Genomic DNA, 18,736 nt, shown 5'->3' on the forward strand with positions numbered 1-18,736 from the left:
AGCTGCCTGTCGCTGTCACCCCTTGGGGTGAGGACCCCTGATGAAGCAGGGGAAGGGCCTCATTGCTCTCTTGTTTATCACAAGGTACTTTCCAGAATCCATTTCTGTTTCTGTTCAAAAACACCCCAAGGCACTGCCCGCCTTCACTAACTTACGGTCGCACGTGAACTGGCTGTGCTCCGCAGCAGACTTTACCAGAGGCCCTGGACGGAGGACGGTGTTCATTCTCTCCCTGGAGTTCTGGCTTAGTAGTGTTCTGAGAGAATCTTCTAATAAGGGCCTCTTCTGCATCCCCAAGGGCCACCTGCCTAAAGTGTCACCCTTTCCCTAACAGCCAAGCTGCCCGGCCGGCCCAGCGCTCTGTGGGGGGATGCGGGGACCCTGGGCTCTGAGCAGCAGGCCTGCCAGGGTGGGCGGCCCAGCCCAGCCCCGTGTGGGCCTCAGGCAGAGGCCCCTCCTTCAGGCCCAGGGCTCCCAGCGGCTTGCAGGCCACTTCCAGGGAGTCGCCCTGTAGGGGGCAAGCCAGCAGGCAGCCTCCCCTGGACCTGGTTCTGACGCGGAGGCGTAAGGGGAACACCTGCAGGATAATAAACCATGCTGCTCATTCCTCCCTACCAGGAAGGTTTCCAAACCCCAAGGCAATGAGTTTCTGAGTGTGCTGTCCGCAGGAATCCACGGTTCCAGCTCCTTCATTTTAAGCCAGTGTCAATTCATCACACATGTAAATGCCTGTGTCCCAACAGATGCTAAAGAAATTCAGGGAAAATAATTACTTCTGGCAAACCAGTTGGAGGGGCTGAGAGGATCTGTGTTTCTCAAATAGATCAACTGCTAATGGTTTATTTTTCTCCCCGGGAATTCTCAACTTCCTCATTTTAAAGTAGGTGATAGATAACTAGACTTGTACGCACGGGGACATCCATGGCCATGAGCTAGATTTTCCAACATCGAATTTCAATTAAAAAAAAAAAGGAACGTAAATGAACATCAGCGTGCCCACAGGCTACTGAGTGATGGGCAGAGAAGGCAAAGGAGACTGGCTCTTTTGATTTCTAGGTGTTCCTGGTGCCTCAGACGAAGGGCATGGCTATGAGGAAAGACGCCCAGGAGGCTGTATCAGGAAAGGCTTGGGTTGAAAACATCACACCGGAGGCTCTGCAGCTCCCAACTGTCGGAGCAGAAGACAGAGGCCGGACAGGGCCTGACTTCCCACGGGGGCTGCTCCCTTCCCTCCTATCTGAGTTGCCATTTGGGAACTCTCTGCAGATGTGTTTAAACAGACACTAAAAGCTGTACACTGGGAGGAAAGGGCTACACAGGACAAGCTGGATCCTGATCCTGAGGGCAACCTCTCCCTGACCCCGCCCCCAGCACTACGTCCAGCCTTTGGTCCACAGGTGCCACCGCTGAGACTAGACAAGTTACGCGGCAGAACTGGTGACCATGGCGACGCTGGCCGCCACACGTGTTCCCCGGGTTAAAGAGCTGTGAAGCGTTGGAGGGGCTCGTGATTCTGTGGGAAACCTTCTCCTTGCTGGCCGAAGGGAGCCTCCGCCTGCGAGGGAGGCCTGGCCCTGCGCGGCCCTCGCAGCGACAAGGATGCTGCCCGGCCGTCCCCGCCCCGCCCCCGCCGAGCGAACGCTCCAGAAGGTTGGCGGGATTGCTGTGGGGGCAGGTTATGATCTATGCGTGGGGTTTTCGCTGAGAAAACATAACTGGTCTGTATAACGATTCAACTTGGAATCTTGACCTCATTTACACTAAGCAGTCGAGTGCAGCGTCACAGGCTCTCGGGAGACATCTAGTGGAAGGTAACTGGCAGGTAAGAGATGAGGCGGATAGAAAGACGCGTAGGAGGAGGGAAAGCCGGTGGACCCGCTGCGGCCGCGTCCGTGTGATCTAGACCCGCTCGGAGGCCTTCCTTCCCGGCGTCACCCACCTTACTCTTGGACGGGACACACTTGGCGATTTTGTCCCAGCGGTCAGAGGATCCCTTTGGGTACTGCTGTAATGCTAACTCCAGAAGCTTCTGTTGGCTCTGAGTCCAGGGCTCCTCTGCGGCTCGCGCTCGCTCTCTCTTCTGGCTCTCATCGTCGCTGGACTCGTGCTGTTCCGACATGTCGAAGTCCTTCTGCCTCTTTCCCCGGACCTTCTCCTCCGGCTCGGGCGGCAGGGCTGGCCTCCGCCTCCGAGGCCGGCTCTCCTCCGCGGCCTCCGGATCGGCCTCCTCCTCGCCGTCCTCCTCCTCCAGCTCCCCAGCCTGCTTGGCCTCCTCCCGCTGAGTGATGATGTCATCCGGCAAGGTGGTGGCGGCCTTGGGGGGCCGGGAGTTCTGGGCTGTGGATCTGAGTTCGGAGAGTCTGACCATCCCTGTGAGAAAGGACACACGGAGGGGAAGGGCAAGGTCAGTTCCGGTGACAAGAGTCAGGACAGCTGCCTTCACCACAGCAGACAGTGCGCTGGGCATTTTGCATGTATTATATACTTAATGTTCACACTATTCTATAAAGACAGCCATCGTGACCCCAACTGCACAGAGGAGGGAAGTCAGTCTCAGAAGCAGCAGAGGTGGGATCTGAACCCACTTCTGTCTGATTCCAAGTCTTTGTCCTTCCACCGCTCTGAGGACTTCGGGGGCCTCCCAGGGCCAGGTTGCAATCAGAGGATGAGAAGGTCTCTTTGAGAGGGGATAAGCGGCTACTCTCGAGGTATGGAAAAATGTTCTTCAGAATCTAGGGTTGTTATTAGTTCTGCGAGCGCAAGTACAGTGAATCCGTCAGACCTCCCGCTGGGCTAACCCTGCACGGGGGGGGGGGGGGGGGGGGAGGGGACCGCCCCCCCGCACCCCCCGCCAGCCAAGCTGCTTCCTGTGCCACCGCGATGCCTCGCTTGACAGAAAATCACACTCCTCGTGCCATCCACGGGTGTGTTCAGCCACGCCTTTCCCGCCCTGCTCACACACTCCCAACCCCTCCGGTGCTCTAGGAAGATCTGTCTGTGCCCCACTGCTTTTTCAGGAGCAGGTTTCTGGAGACTGTGTCGGAGAGGAGCGTCTTTCACAGAAGCACGTTGCGCGCTTGGGCCTCCACACGCAGACCAACAGCTGCGCTGGTAGGAGAGCAGTCTGGAAATGCCCTCCTCGCTGGAGCCCGCAGAACCGCACGCCCCGTCTTCTCCAGGGGAGACGTTTCGAGATCTCAGGGTTTGCTGGTCCCTAGTAGGTTACATCGAGTGCAGGGACCTGTATTTAAGTGGAGTTGGAAGGTTTAGGAGGCATTTTCTTCTTGGTTCCGAGCAAAAAGTATGGGGACTTGAGCAAAATTCTACTTAGTCTTGGAGGAAATGGATTTTTTTCTTTAAAAAAAATTTATTTTATTTTTGGCTGCGTTGGGACTTCGTTGCTGCGCGGGCTTTCTCTAGTTGTGGAGAGCAGAGGCTGCTCTTCGTTGTGGTGCGCGGGCTTCTCGCTGCGGTGGCTTCTCGTTGCGGAGCACGGGGCTTCAGTAGTTATGGCATGTGGGCTCAGTAGTTGTGGTGCACGGGCTTAGTTGCTCCGTGGCACGTGGGATCTTCCCAGACCAGGGCTTGAACTCGTGTCCCCTGCACTGGCAGGCGGATTCTTAACTGCTGCACCACCAGGGAAGTCCCTGGAGGAAATGGATTTTGAGAAACATAGATTCTTGGAGAAGCTGCTTGGCCTGTCCTGAAGGACACTTTGTGTGTGTGGTGGCAATGGTGGACATGTGGGGAAATGGCGCAGACTGGCTTTCCCCTGCGTGCCCCCCTCCCCCCCAATACTAGAGAAGAACAAGGTTTTTACAGTTCTTCAAACGTATTAAGTACATCTTAGCACGACTGTGTATGCAGGGCTGCATTGGCTTGTGGGTGCTTGTAATTCGATCCCTTTCACAGAGATGACCAGTAGAGTCCATTGGGCAAAACAAGTTATTATAAAAAGGGATTTATTTTGAAGGCACGGCTTTAGATTAATGGGATGGAGTGGGTGCTGACTCACCTGGGGAGCAGGTAACTGAATCCTTCAGTTGCTTGGCTTTGGTTGTCACCTGTTTCAAAATATAAAAGCAGAGAAAATCTGACTTTCCATATGTCTACTGTAGGTCAAGTGACCTCTTTCATAGAAGGTCCGTGTGAAGGAACAGGGTTTACTGAATCTTAGGCCTGGATGGACCCTCAGTCATCAGTTCAGTCCATTTTCTTAACCAACATGGAAATTGAAGCCCAGAGAGATTAAATGAATTACTCCAAAATATCCATCTAATCAAGTGGCAGAGTCAGAACAAGAATTCAGATCACCTGATTACAGCCCCATTGTACAAGGCTGCCTGTGAAGATGTACTAGTTTCCAGAATCACTATACAAACACGTCGTGTTTTTTAGTTAGAATTTCCTGAAAGAGTATCTTTCTTCACTAGAGAATATTATACCATAGGGGTATTATGAACAATGGGGAAATTTACTCTTAAGCTAACGATGTTATAATACAAAAGTCTTTTCTTCGCATCCCAGAAAGAAACCCTAAGAGCACCAAGATTGACACTAGCGGAAGGACCTCTTGGTGGAGTAGTAGATGGACCCAAGAACCATGAGACATTTACATACACAAGTGTGGATCCACAGAAATAATGTTTTCTTTCTTCTGTATAAATGGTATTATATTGTACGTCTCACCCTTTAGCTTGCTTTTTTAAATTTAGTGATGTATTGGAGGTCTAGATAGATTTCCCTTTTTAAAACTGAGATAAAATTTACATAGAGTGGAATGTACAGATTTTTAAATGTACATTTCAATGAGTTTTGACCCAAAAAACCCCATGCAACCAACATTCTGATCAAATTACAGAAAATTCCTGTTATCCTAGAAAGTTCCCTGTGCCCCTAAATCCATCTCTACCCTGCCATAGACAACCACTGTTCTGATTTCTATTATATATATTTTAAACAGGAGATCAAAATTAATTTAAAAAAAAGTTGGATAGTTAACTGCCCCAATGCACTTATTAAACAAGCCATCCCTTCTCCATTTATTTAAAAGGTTAACTTTATTAAAATTATATTAAAATTACATTTCATTGTATACATGGAATACATACTTTGTATTCTATCCCCTTAATCCGTATAAATTCTTGAACAAACATTTTGCTGCTTTAATGAAATTTGAAAGGAAAACCTCAGAAAGCATGCTCTAACATCCTCAGAGCTCGGAGTTAGAGCTCATATTCAGTTTTGGTTCTCTGTCTCTCTCTGTCTCGTCTCTCTCTCTCGTATTACCCTCTGTAATATGTGGATAAAACTGCTAATAGCTTTTGTCTGGTAGGGATGTTTTAAGTTTGAAATAAGCTCTTAGCATGATACCTAGCAAATGTTAAAGGCTTATAATTACCTATTATAATTGATGTGGATCATTTGTTTTCCATTCATACAAAAGGGCAGAATTAGAGAAAATATTTAAAGCTGCTTAGAAACACTCTTCAATTTTATTCCCTCTCTGTGGATGACCTTGCTTCGTATTTTATGGGAAAAAACTTGAAGTTATCCAACATGAGCTTCCCTGACTTCCAACTTCCCAACTCAAATTTCTGATTGCACCACCATATATCTTTCCCACATTTTATATAACCTACACATATCCTCTTGTACATTTTGAATCACCTCTGCATTACTTACAATACCTGATACAATCTAAATGCTATGTAAATAGTTGCCACTGTGAGGCAAATACGTGTGTCGCTTTTTACAACTTTCTGGATTTCCCCCCCACCCCCCAAATATTTTCCATCCGAGGTTGGTTGAATTTGCAGGTGTGGTGCCGACCATACCATGGCGCTTCCCTCTGTAACTGCCGTTAAGTTACGTTAATTTACACGTCTCCTAGCTCCTGAAACTAAACAACTCCCAACCTAAACTCATCAACTTCTCTGCTTTCCCCCCCTTCCTTTTCCTAACAGTACTATCATCCCAGTCATGTAGGGGCAAAACCAAAGAACCAATTTTTGGACTTTTTCCTCCCTCCCCAACCAGCTGCCACGTTCTTCACAATACTGACCCCATGTGTTCCCGTCTCTCTCAGATCTCCACCACCTGTATTAGTCCTTCATTCTCTGACTGAATTAATATAACAGCCTTCTAACTGGTCTACAACTTATTTATTAGCAGTTCCCATGGAATAATATCCCCAAGGCAGAGTTCTGATCAGATACCTTTCATGGCTCATCAATGACCATACAACAAAGTGTTCAATTCTTAACCTGACACACAAGGAAATCCACAGTCTGATCTATTTTCTTTCCTGTGTGCATCCTTCCTTTCAGCGAACTAAACAATTAATGCTCTCCAGATGGTCAGAAATTCTCTACTCTGTACTCTTGGCCATTGTTAACATTTGTCTTAAATGATTTTCTTTTCTTCATCAAACCTCTCCTTAAATATCTATCCGTCCAGAGCCAAGTCATCCTTCGAGATACTTGCAAGTGTGACTTTCTTCTTGAAGACTTCCCAGATGCCCACCACCAGGACTACCAAGTCTGCTGACAATACCTCTCCTCTCTCAATTTCTACTGTATTTTTAAAGATTCTATATTTTTACATCATAATACAATAAAATTACCTTTTCCTCTTCTGTTGCATAGTTCTATGAATTTTAACACATTTATAGATTCATGTAACTATAGGATACACAACCTACATATAGGATATGGAATAATTCTTCTTTTTCTCCTGCATCTTGTTACTTAACAAAATATTTTGGAGATTATTCCAGAATAGTACACAAAGACCTCCCTTGTTCTGTTTCTTAAGAAACAGCTTAACTGAGATACAATTCATATACTATACAATTCATCCACTTAAAGTGTATAATTCAGTGGTTTTTACTAAATTCAGATATGTGCAGCCATCATTGTGGCCAACTTGAGAACATTTTCATCACTTTGAAAAGAACCCCCATATCCTTTAGCTATCATTCTCCATCCTCCTTATCCCACCCCATCCCTCATCAAGCAATAAGCAACTACAAATCCCTGTCTCTACAGATTTCTCTATTCTGGACTTCCATATGAATGGACTCATACAATATGTGGATTTTTGTGGCTGCTTCTTTCACTTAGGGCAACGTTTTCCAGGTTCATCCAAGTTGTAGCATATATCAGTACTTTATTCCTTTTTATTGTGGAATAATATTCCATTGTATGGATATACCACATTTTGTTTATCCATTTATCAGGTGATAAACATTTGTGTTGCTTCCATCTTTTGGCTATTATAAATAATGCTGCTATAAACATTTGTGTATAAGTTTTTGTGTGGGCATATGTTTTCGTTTCTCTTGGGTATATACCTAGGAGTGGAACTGAGGAGTTATATGGTAACCGTGTTTAACTTTTTGAGGAACTGTCGTACTGTTTTCCAATATGGCTGCAACATTTTACATTCACATCAGCAGCATATGAGTCTTCTGATTTCTTTACATCTTTCCTAAAACTTGTTATTACCCAACTTTTTGTACTATCCCACATCCTAGTGGATGTGAAGTGGTATCTTGTGGTTTTAATTTGCATTTCCCGAATGACTAGTGATACTGAACATTTTTTTTCATGTTTATTGGCTATTTGTTTATCTTCTTTGGATAAATGTGTATTCAGATCCTTTGCTCATTTTTCATTTGGGTGATTTGTCTTTATCATTGAGTTGTAAGGGCTCTTTATATATTCTGGATACAAGTCCTTCATCAAATAAATGATTTGCAAATATTTTCTCCCATTCTGTGGGTTGTCTTTTCCTGCTCTTAGTGGTGTCCTATGAAGCACGGAAGTTTTAAATTTTGATGACATACATATTTTTTTTCTTTCTTTTTTTAGTTGCTTGGACTTTTGGTGTCCTATCTAAGAATCCTTTTGCCAAATTCAAGGTCATGAAGATTTACCCTTCTGTTTTCTTCTAAGAGTTTTATAGTTTTAGCTCTTACATTTAGGGGAATATTGCAATCTTAACAATGTTAAATCTTCTGATCCATGAACAGGAGATATTTTTCCACTTATTTTGATCTTCAATTTCTTTCAACAATGTTTTGTAGTTTTTAAAGTTTGTATTTTTTGTTAAATTTATTCCCAAGTATTTTATTCTTTTTGATGCTATTGTGAGTGTAATTATTTTCTTTATTTCATTTTCAGGTTGTTCATTGTAGGTATATAAACATAAAACATTTTTGTATATTTATGTTTACTGCAATCTTGATGTACTAATTCCAATAGTTTTTTAGTTAATTACTTAGTATTTTGTATACATAAAATCATGTCATTAGCAAATAGGGACAGTTTACTTCTTCCTTTTCAATCTTATTTCTTTTTCTCAGCTAACAGCCCTGGCTAAGAACCTCATATAATGTTGAATAGAAGTGGTGAGAGCAGACATTATTGTCTTGTTCTTTATCTTAGCAGGAAAACATCCCCTCTCTCACCAATAAGCATGATATTAACTGTGGGTTTTTAGTAGATGTTTTTTATCAGGTTGAGGCACTTCCTTCTTATTCCTAATTTGTTGAGTGTTTCTATCATGGAAGGATGTTGGATTTGTTAAATGCTCCTATTGAGATGATCTTGTTTTTTAACTCTATTGATGAGATTAATTTACATTAATTGATTTTCAGATATTGAATCAACTTTGCATTCTTGAGATAAATCCCACTTGATTAGGGTATATAATTATTTTTATAAGTTGCTGGATTTGGTTTGCTGTATTTTGTTGAGAATTTTTGCATCCATATTCATATGAACTATTAGTATGTAGTTTTCTTCTCATGTCTTTGGCTTGGTATTAGAGTAATACTGGCTTCACAAAATGTGTTGGGAAGTATTCATCCTCTTCTATTTTGGGGAAGATTTGTGAAGTTTTGGTATTCATTCTTCTTTAAATGTTTGTTAGAGTTCAGCAGCGAAGCCATCTGAGCCTGGGCTTTTCTTTTTTCTTTTTTTTTTTTTTTTTTTTGCGGTACACGGGCCTCTCACTGTTGTGGCCTCTCCTGTTGCGGAGCACAGGCTCCGGACGCGCAGGCTCAGCGGCCATGGCTCACGGGCCCAGCCGCTCCGCGGCATGTGGGATCCTCCCAGACCGGGGCACGAACGCATCGGCAGGCGGACTCTCAACTACTGCGCCACCAGGGAAGCCCTGGGCTTTTCTTTTTGAATAGTTTTGTTTTTTTTTTTTTAATTACTAATTCAATCTCTTCACTTGTTATAGGCCTATTTCGATTGTCTATTTCTTCTAAACTTGATTCAGTTTTAGTAGTTTATGTCTTTCTAGGAATTTGTTCATTTCATTTATATCTATTAGAAAAACAGGTATCTAACTTCTTGGCATACATTTGTTCACAGTATTCCTTTACAGTCCTTTTTATTTCTGTAAGGTTGGTAGTGATCTCTTTTCTCATTTCTGACTGTATTGAGTCCTTTTTCTTTTTTGTCAGCCTAGTTAAATGTTTGTCAATTTTATTGATATTTTCAAAGAATCAGCTTTTGGATTCATTGACTTTTCTCTATTTCTTTTCTAGTCTTATTTCATTCATTTCTGCTCCACTTTTTATTATTTCCTTTCTTCTCCTTCCTTTAAGTTTAGGTTGTCATTTTCCCATTGTCTTAATGTGGAAGATTGAATTATTGGTTTGAGACCTTCTTTCTTAATAAAGGCATTTACAGCTATAAATTTCCCTCTATGAATTACATTAGCTGAATTTCTTAAATTTTGGTGTGTTGTGTCTTCATTTTTCATTTGTCTTTAAGAATTTTTATTCCCCTTGGAATTTCTTCTTTGATTCATTTGTTATTTAGGAGTCTGCGGTTTAATTTAGACATATTTGTTGATTTTCCCAATTTCTTCCCTGACACTGATATCTAATCTCATTCCTTTGGGATCAGAGAATATACTTGTATTATTTCTATCCTTTTAAACTTATTGGGGTTGTTTGATGGCCTAGCACATGGTCTATCTTGGAATATATTTCATGTTTACTTGAAGAATGTATATTCTGTTGTTGTTGGATGAGGTGTTATAGAGATGTCTGTCAGGTCTAGCTGGTTTATTATCATTCAATTTTTCCTTGTTAATCTTCTGTCTAGTTGTTTTATCCATTATTGAAAAGTGGAGGCATTGAAGTTTCCAACTCTTATTGTTGAATCATCTATTTCTCTTTTCGTCCATCTCAGTTTTTGCTAAAAGTATTTTGGTGCTCTGTTATTAGATGCACATGCTTTTTCACTGTTATATTTTCCTGGACTGGCCTTTTAATTATTATAAAATGTTCCTTTTTATCTCTAGTAATTTTTTTGTTTTAAAGTCTACTTAATCTAATATTAGTATAGCCACTCCAGCTTTCTTACAATTGCTATTTGCATGATATCTTTTTTCTATCCTTTTACTTTCATTTTATTTCTATTTGTGAATCTAAAGTGTGTCTCCCATAGACCACATAGAGATGAATCATGATTTTTTTTTATCGTGTCAGATAATCTCTCTTTTGATTGGATTGTTTAATCCATTCACATTTAATGTTGTTGATATAGTTGAATTTGATTTCTTTTAACTTTTAATGTCTTTTTTGCTCCTCTATTCCTCTATTATTGTTTTCTTTTGCATAAGTATTTTCTAATGTAGCATTTTAATTAATTAATTTTTTTTTTTTTTTTTTTACTATATTGAGTTTTATTTTTTTTAAGAGGTTGCTCTAGGGTTTACCATATACATCTTATGACAGTCAGCTTCAGATTTATACTACCTTAATTCCAGTGATATATAGAAATGTTACTTTAGTATAGCTCTATCCCTCGGCCCCCCACCCCAGCCCCAACCCCAACCATTTTTTGGCCATGCTGCATGTCTTGTGGGATCTTAGGTCCCTGACCAGGGATTGAACCCAGGCCCTAGGAAGTGAAAGCATGGAGTCCTAACCACTGGACTGCCAGGGAATTCCCTAGCGCTATTCCCTTTACCCCCATACTGTAGTATGGCCATTATACATATTGTATGTATTCGTGTTACAAACTCAGTAATATTCTTATAATTACTACTTTACCATCTGTAATGGTTTACTCAGCCCCATACAGCTTTGCTCCCACCCACCTCCTTTGTGCTGTTATTGGCAAATATATTAGACAAATACTACCTTTCTATATGTTACAGGTCTGACAGTAACATATATCTATTATTTGATACAATTGCTTTCTAAATCAGTTAAGAAAAGAAGAAAACAGTTATTAATACTGTCTTTCATAATTACCTTATTACCTTCACTGGTGTTCTTTTTCATGTGGATTCAAATTACAATCTGGGGTCACCTGTTTTCAGATTGAAGAACTTCAGTTTCTGTTATCTTGAAAATTTTTTATTTTGCATTCATTTTGATAAATAGCTTTGCTGGATGTAGGATTTCTGGTTGGCAAGTTTTTCTTTGAGTACTCTGAATATGTTATTCCACTGTCCTGGCCTATGTGGTTTATGCTGAGAAGTAAGCTGTTAATTGTTTTGGTGTGTGTGTGTGTGTGTGGGGAGGGGGGGTTCCCTGTTAGTCACAAGTCACTTCTCGCTGCCTTCAAGGTTTTCTCATTTTTTACTTTCAGCATTTTTATTATGATGCATCCTTTGTGGATATCTTTGAGCTTATCTGACTCAGAATTCAGCATGTTTCCTGATGTATATAGGTTAGCTTTTTTCAATGTATTTGGGAAATTTTCACCCACCATTCTTTGGATTTTTTTTCCCCTCCTTTCTCTCTCTCCTCTCCTAACTCCCATTATGTGTATGTTGGTGTGCTTAATGGTGTCTCATTTTTCTCTGAGGCTCTGTTCACTTTTCCTCTTTTGTTTTTCTCTCTGTTCTTCAGCTTGAATACTCTCTGTGGAGCATCTCTAGTGAATTTATTTATCTTTGGCCGTGTTGGGTCTTTGTTGCTGTGTGTGGGCTTTCTCTGGCTGTGGTGAGCAGGGGCTACTCTTCATTGTGGTGTGCAGGCTTCTCATTGTGGTGGCTTCTCTCGTTGCAGAGCACAGGCTCTAGGCATGCGGGCTTCAGCAGTTGTGGCACGTGGGCTGTAGACCGCAGGCTCAGTAGTTGTGGCACACGGGCTTAGTTGCTCTGCGTCATGTGGGATCTTCCTGGACCAGGGCTCGAACCCTGCATTGTCCCCTGCATTGGCAGGCAGACTCTTAACCACTGTGCCACCAGGGAAGTCCTCTAGTGAATTTTTAAAATTTCAATTATTGTACTTTTTAACTCCAGAATTTCCACTTGGTTCTTTTATTTCTTTTAAAATAATTTCTATCTCTTTATTGATATTATTTGTCTGATGCAACACTGTCATTATATCTTCCCTTGTTTCTTTCATCATCCTTTCCTTCAGTTCTGTGAACATATTTACAAGGGTTACTTTGAAGTCTTTTTCTGTGAAATCTGACATTTGGTCACTCTTATAGGGCAGCTTCTGTTGCCTTCTGTTTTTCTAATGTATGGGTCATATTTTCCTGTTTCTTTTCATGGCTCATTATTTTTGTTCAAAACTGAACATTTAGATAATATATGGCAGCAATTATGGTTAGTGATTTTTCTCTCGCCACACCCTTCCCCAAGTTAGGGTCTGTCGTTGTTATTTGCATGCTTGTTTAATGGATGGCTGGATTTAGCGAAGCCTATGCCCCTCTGCCCCCTACAGCATTAAGCCTCTGATGTCGCCCCTCAGGTACTGCAGGTATGGGTATCCCCAGTCATCTTGGGATGCTAGTGGTATTTGTAGGACTCTCTTCCTCTCTTTACCTAACCACGCCCATTAATAAACTACATTAACTGCTGGCTGATGCTTTATTATTTACAAAATGCCCCAGGTTATAAACTGCTCTACAATCAAATCAAATCAAATTGTGGCTTCTTTGAAGGAATGGTTTCTGAAGGCAATGTTTGATATTTATTCTGACTCCTGGAGGACTCCTCCTAGAGGAGGAGTTATTATCCATGAGTTGGTTTGAGAATACATGGCTAGTTATTCCTTGTACTGACAGAGGATTCTAAATACAGTACATATCTTCCTTAGCGTATGATGGAGTTACAGCCCAATAAAGTTCCAACAAGTTTCAGTAAGTTGAAAATGCTTACAATACACCTAGCCTACTGAACATCATAGCTTTTAGCCTAGCCTGCCTTAAACATGCTCAGAACACTTACGTTAGCCTACAACTCGACAAAGTCATGTAACACAAAGCCTATTTTATCATAAAGTATTGAATATCTCATGTAACTTACTGAATACTGGACAGAAAGTGGGAAAAAGAATGGTTGTAAGCGTATCAGTTGTTCACCCTCATAATCGCTTGGCTGAGTGGGAGCTGCAGCTGCTGCCACTGCCCAGCATCACGAGGAGTATTGGACTGCGTATGACTAACCCAGGAAAAGACCAAAATTCAGAATTCAAAGTATGGTTTCTACTGAAGGTGTATTGCTTTCGCACCATCATAAAGTTGAAAAATAGTTAAGTTGAACCACTGTAAGTAGGGGACCATCTGCATATGTCACAATCTGGCCTATCCATACCACACAAAACAAACAGCTGCTATAATCTGAGTCTTTCAGATTCTCAGTTCTAAATAATAAAACGAATGGGATGTCACTATAGTCACCTTTGAGCCAAACTTTTCTCTCACTTAAAAAGGCAACTTAGAGCCTATAAGAAAGAAGCAAAAAACCACAACTGGTCAACTTTCCAATTCTATGTAGTCCAACATTTATTTTAATATTCTATCCTCTTTGCCAAGTCCATATCTCCTGGTGCCATAAGATGGTTGTATAACAATGATAACTCTAAGTGATCCTTTTTTTCTTGAGAATTTCTCTTCTTTTCATTAGTTTCCGTCTCAGGAGAAGGCATGTATATGGCAAAATATTTCTGTTTTGGGGGCAAATTTGGCATCCTCAGCAGATCATTTATTATTCTAGGCAGATTAAGAACTTTCCAAATAAGTGACAGTCTAATAATAAAGCTCACTGTCCAGGGTGTCTCTGAGTATGGCAGTATGCCACTTCAGGAAAGGAAAGTCATCCTTCAGTGAGCATTGGTCACCACCAATTCTATTTCTTTCCTATAGATCTAGATAACTTCAATTACATGGGTGTCAGTTTGCTTTTTTATTTTTAAAAGGTATAATTAACAAATAAGATTGTAAGATATTTAAAGCGAACAACATGATATATGTATACATTTAAAAGGATTCCCCCATTAAGTTAATTAACATATCGATCACCTCATATATTCACTTGTTGTTGAGAACATTTCAGTTCTACTCTCTTAGCAAATTTCAATTCTATAATACAGTGTTGTCAACTGTAGTCATTATGTTATACATTAGATCCTCAAACCTTATTCAACTTATAACTGAAAGTTTGTACCTTTTTACCAACCTCTCCCTATCTCCCCCATCTCCTAGTCCTGGCAACCACTTTTCTACAATTTTTCTATGAAGCTTTACTTTTTTTTGGCTGAATAATACTCTTTTGTGTGTGTGTGTGTGTATAAACACATTTTCTGTATACATTCAGCAATTGATGGACACTTAAGTTGTTTCCATACACTGGCTGTGGTGAATATTGTTGCTATGAAATTGGGAGTGCAGATATCTCTTGGAGATAATGATTTTGTTGCCTTTGGATATATACCCAGAAGTGGGATTACTGGATCATATAGTAGTACTATTTTTAATTTCTTGAGGAACCTTCATACTGTTTTCCATAGTGGCTGTACAAGTTTACATTCCCACCAAAAGTCTACGAGGGTTTTCTTTTCTCCACATCCTCACCAGCATGTTATCTCGTCTTTTTCATAACAGATATCCTAACAGGTTTGAGGTGATATCTCATTGTGGTTTTGATTTGCATTTCCTTGATGATTAGTGATGTTGAACATCTTTTCATATACTTGGCCATTTATAGATCTTCTTTGGAAAAAATGTCTATTTAGCTCTTTTGCCCATTTTAAAATTGAATTTTTTTTTTTTTTGGTATTGTGTTGTGTGAGATCCTTATATATTAACCCCTTATTGGATATGTGCTTTGCAAGTGTTTTCTCCCATTCCATAGGTTTTCATTTTGTTGATGGTTACCTCGCTGTGCAGAAGCTTTTTAGTTTGATGTAGTCCCACTTGTTTTATTTTTGCTTTTGTTACCTTTGCTTTTGGTGTCAAATCCAAAAAAATCAACACCAAGACTAATGTCAAGGGGCTTACGTATCCCTATATTTTCTGCTAGTTTTATGGTTTCAGGTCTCATGTTCAAGTCTTTAATCCATTTTGAGTTAGTTTTTGTGTACAGTATTAGATAGAAGCCTGGTTTTATTCTTTTACATGTGGCTGTCCAGTTTTCCCAACACCATTTACTGAAGAGACTATCCTTTTCTCATTGTATATTCTTGGCTTTGTCAAAAATTAGTTGCCTGTACTAGTAAAGTAAACCAGTGGATTTATTTCTGGCCTCTCTATTCTGTTTTTAATGCCAGTACCATACTGTTTTGATTACTATCACTTTAAAAGTTGAAATCAGAAATGTGATCCCTCCAGGTTGTTCTTCCTTCTCAAGATTGCTTTGGCTATTTGGGATCTTTTGTGGTTCCATACAAATTTTCAGACTGTTTATTTCAGTGAAGAATGCCATTCGAATTTTGAGAGCGTTTACACTGGATCTGTAGATTGCTTTGGGTGGTATGGACATTTTAACAGTATTAAATTCTTCCAGTCATGAACACAAAATATCTTTCCATTTATTTGTGTCTCATTCAATTTCTTTCGTCAGTGTCTTGAGAGTTTTCAGTGTATAGATCATTCATCCTCTTGGTTAAATGTAAAACTAGCACTTTATTCTTTTTGATGCTATTGTAAATGGAATTAATTTCTCTTCTTGATAGTTTGTTGTTGGTGTACAGAGTTACAACTGATTTCTGTATACTGATCTTGTAGCTTACGATTTTACTGAAATAGTTTATTAATTCTAACAGTTTTGGTGGAGTCTTTAGGGTTCTCTATATGTAATATGTCATCTGCAAATAGAGATGACATTGGAGGTGACATATTCATCACCAAATTTATTTCTCTCTGATAGATCTAGATGACTTGGATAATAACATGGGTGCCAAATTAGTCATGAATGTTTAGTATTCTTACCTATTCTATAATGAATTTTTCAGTTACTCATTCTGCTTTTATATCATGTGCAATTTGTAGAAGGTATGGGCTCTGTCTGACTTAATAGAGATTTATGACTTTTTTCTAGCCTCCTTTTGGGAGAAGACCTATAGGTCCATACAGACAAGACTTCTCTTCTTCCTCAGTATGTGAACAAATAATATTGTGGGCTACTGGCTTAGGTGGGCTTTTGGATAACACTACCCACATGTGTATTAACAGTTACATGGACTGTAGAATTGTAGGGAAATTTGTTTCATCATGTTCTGATTCCAAGCAGAAAATACTTTTATAATCCTTCTTCTTAATGTAGTTATACCTGAAGCTATCGTTAAAATTCTTATGAAATGGGGGCTCTATGAGCAAATCTGGGATATATAGGTTAGGGTGGAGTGAATGAAAGAAACCTAAAATAGGTTTCATTCCTTCCAGTGAAAACACCGATGAAAGTAACAGAAAATTAATAAACAAAATGAAAACTGTATTCCATAGGGTACAGTTAGGATCAGTGGATAGTTATATAGTGGCACATTTCTACTCAACATACAGAAGAGTTTTCCATTTTTTTCTGAGCTATATAAAGTGTATACTCATATTCCTGGCATCCTCAGATAACTGAGAAAATAAATGTTGGCTATTAGTGATAACCTCAAGTCATATTTTTCAAATTCTGGCTGACTTAAGGATATTTTAAGTATTCTAATAATAAAAATTATGTAACTGTGAAGTTCATTACAGTTGGACCTTGAGTAACACAGGTTTGAACTGAGCAGATCCACTTACGTGTTTTTTTTTTCAATAAATATATACTAAACTACTACACAATCCACCGTTGGTTGGATGTGAGGAGGCAGAACTATGGATACACAGGGCTGACTGTAAAGTTATATGTGGATTTTCAACTGTGTGGGGGACTGGTGCCCCTAACTGTCATGTTGTTCAGGGATCAACTGTATTTTCATTCAGCTGTATTTAATTTTGGCCAACTTTCTGTTGAATCTAGCACTCGTTATAACCAGGAGCTACTGTCGTTTTCAAATAAAAACGGCACTCTGTTACCTGAACATTAAATAAACCACCTGAAAAATGTTTCCAGCTGGTAGAGAGCAGGGCTGTTCATTCTTATTATTTCTCCAATGTCTTTAAATTTTTCTCTGGACCCTCTGTCTGGATAGAAAATACAAGAAATAATAATAGTGTACATCTTAATCATTGACAAAGAGGGCCTTCCATTAACTTCCTGATCACCTCTATAAGTAATGTAGATGGCCATTTACTGGGAGAAAATACTTATGCCAACAGACAATAGTGTAGTTTTGCAGATATTTTTAGTCTATCAGCAAGACAGTGCAACAAGCCAACATACATCACCCACTTTCCTCTTTTTGAAATGGGTTACCCACATTTTTAGCACAAGGAAAAGCATTTTACATTGCATTAGCACATTAGCATCTGCTCAAGGGTCACCATCTATTGACTTGCTGCATCTCTAAGCTATACATAAGACAGTTAAGCAAATAATTCAGGGTAATAAAAGAAATCCCACCATAAAGTACGATGCTATCCCCAGACCATAGATTATACTGTGAGAAACCAGTTCCTTCATGAATAAAACATCCATGGTATTCAAAGTGAATATCATTGTAACTAGTAAATTAGATCTAGACTTTAAAGTGGATACTATCCTCTTGGTAAGATACAGGGTTCTGATGAGTGAGTACAAATTACAAACTCAATATATTAGTAATATAGGACACTAAATAACATCCAGGAGAAAACATGTAAGAATGGTAAGTGGGAGATATATATAGAAAAATTTTCATGCAATCTGCAGGTATGCTTTGCTTGAATGAATCACTGAGGAAGATGAACAAGTGTTCAGTTAGAGCTTAACGAGATGCTGAATATTTCTGTGGTTCAAATATTCAAAGGAAAGCAACTGCTTTTGGAGCTCTCTGGAGTTCCAGCCCCATGGACTGGCCAGTATCTTGGGACATGAAATACCTTGCTCTCAAATTTATCCTCCTTTGGCCCAGAACCCCAGAAAACCAAGAGATTTCACTTTGAAGATGATATTTGATCTAGGGCATGGCTGACAAAGAATAGTGCTGTCCTACACAGAAGGTTAAGGTGTAAAAATCAAGTCTTTGCTGAACTAAGAGGACAGTGTAGCTTAAATAAGAGTCAAACAATCTGGGTTCTAGTCCCGGGCTGCCATTAACTAGCTCTGTGGCCTTGAACTTTTTTTTTTTTTTTGCGGTATGCGGGCCTCTCACTGTTGTGGCCTCTCCCGTTGCGGAGCACAGGCTCTGGATGCGCAGGCTCAGCGGCCATGGCTCACGGGCCCAGCCGCTCCGCGGCATGTGGGATCTTCCCGCACCGGGGCACGAACCCGTGTCCCCTGCATCAGCAGGCGGACTCTCAACCACTGCGCCACCAGGGAAGCCCATGGCCTTGAACTTTTATCTCTTTCTAGAACGCACATCTGTAATAAGTGATTATTATAGTGATTTACA

The 18,736-nt window shown here is 40.5% G+C and overlaps 1 protein-coding gene across 1 annotated transcript in view; it reads right to left on the reverse strand.

Annotated features, from left to right (window-relative positions):
* DNAJC1 (DnaJ heat shock protein family (Hsp40) member C1) overlaps positions 1 to 18,736 on the reverse strand; it is a 203,900-nt gene that overhangs the window by 738 nt on the left and 184,426 nt on the right. Inside the window, exons 10-11 of the mRNA XM_065872021.1 lie at positions 4,016 to 4,064; positions 1,940 to 2,370 (exon numbers count right to left, since the gene is read on the reverse strand). Of these exons, the coding sequence (XP_065728093.1) occupies positions 1,940 to 2,370; positions 4,016 to 4,064 (480 nt within the window). The remainder of the gene's footprint in view (positions 1 to 1,939; positions 2,371 to 4,015; positions 4,065 to 18,736) is intronic.

The sequence above is a fragment of the Phocoena phocoena genome, chromosome 2 (assembly GCF_963924675.1).
Source record: "Phocoena phocoena chromosome 2, mPhoPho1.1, whole genome shotgun sequence".
NCBI classification, from domain to species: domain Eukaryota; kingdom Metazoa; phylum Chordata; class Mammalia; order Artiodactyla; family Phocoenidae; genus Phocoena; species Phocoena phocoena.